Source organism: Cebus imitator, unplaced genomic scaffold, assembly GCF_001604975.1.
Source record: "Cebus imitator isolate Cc_AM_T3 unplaced genomic scaffold, Cebus_imitator-1.0 Scaffold823, whole genome shotgun sequence".
Taxonomy (NCBI): Eukaryota; Metazoa; Chordata; class Mammalia; order Primates; family Cebidae; genus Cebus; species Cebus imitator.
The window spans coordinates 339,268-340,004 of NW_016108138.1; the positions used below are offsets into that span (position 1 = coordinate 339,268).

General features: G+C 34.2%; 1 protein-coding gene across 1 annotated transcript in view; it reads right to left on the bottom strand.

Annotated features, from left to right (window-relative positions):
* LOC108297638 (ankyrin repeat domain-containing protein 18A-like) overlaps positions 1–38 on the bottom strand; it is a 5,997-nt gene extending 5,959 nt beyond the window's left edge. The window contains 1 exon segment of the mRNA XM_017520300.2: positions 1–38. Within this exon segment, the coding sequence (XP_017375789.2) occupies positions 1–38 (38 nt within the window).
* Between the last annotated feature and the right edge of the window lie 699 nt (positions 39–737).

Genomic DNA, 737 nt, shown 5'->3' on the forward strand with positions numbered 1-737 from the left:
ACAGCTTCCTTCTCTGCTATAAGATCATCAAACTGCATGAATAAAACAATATAGCTTGATAATGAAGTAGGCTGAGAATAATCTAATACAGAACCAATAGCAAATTTTGAAATGCATTTACTTACAATAAAATATTATCTGTAATGTAGTAGATTCTTCAAATATGAACCCCTAAATTACTCAGAATTTCAAGAAGAAAGTTAAGGCCACAAAGTTAAGTCACAAAATTATATTCCTTACTATTATCATCTTTGCCATAGACCTTTTGCACTTGATCTTACTTTTACTTTTCTGATAATTTATTTTGTTCCTTTTTAAATGGCACTAAGTTATCTCTTGATAAAAAGTGTCTCACCCCCTTCTCTCATTATCATTTCCCATAATTTGTCAAAAAAGTTTCAGAAATATCGTATTGAGTTATTTAGGTCAAAGTCAATAAATTGCTCTCAGAATAAAACTTTCAAAATAATGCAATACTCTATGCTAAGCATGGTGGCTCATGCCTGTAAACCCAGCACTTCAGGAAGCTGTGGCAGAAAGATCACTTGAGGCCAGAAATTTGAGATCAGCTAGAGCAACATAGTGAGTACTCCGTTTCTACAAAAAAAATTTAAAAATTAGCCAGTCATGGTGGATTCTGCCTATAGATCCAGCTAGTTGGGAGACTGAGACAAAAGAATGGCTTGTACCCAGATTTCAGGGTTGCAGTGAAGTTTGACCAGATCTCTGCACTTCTG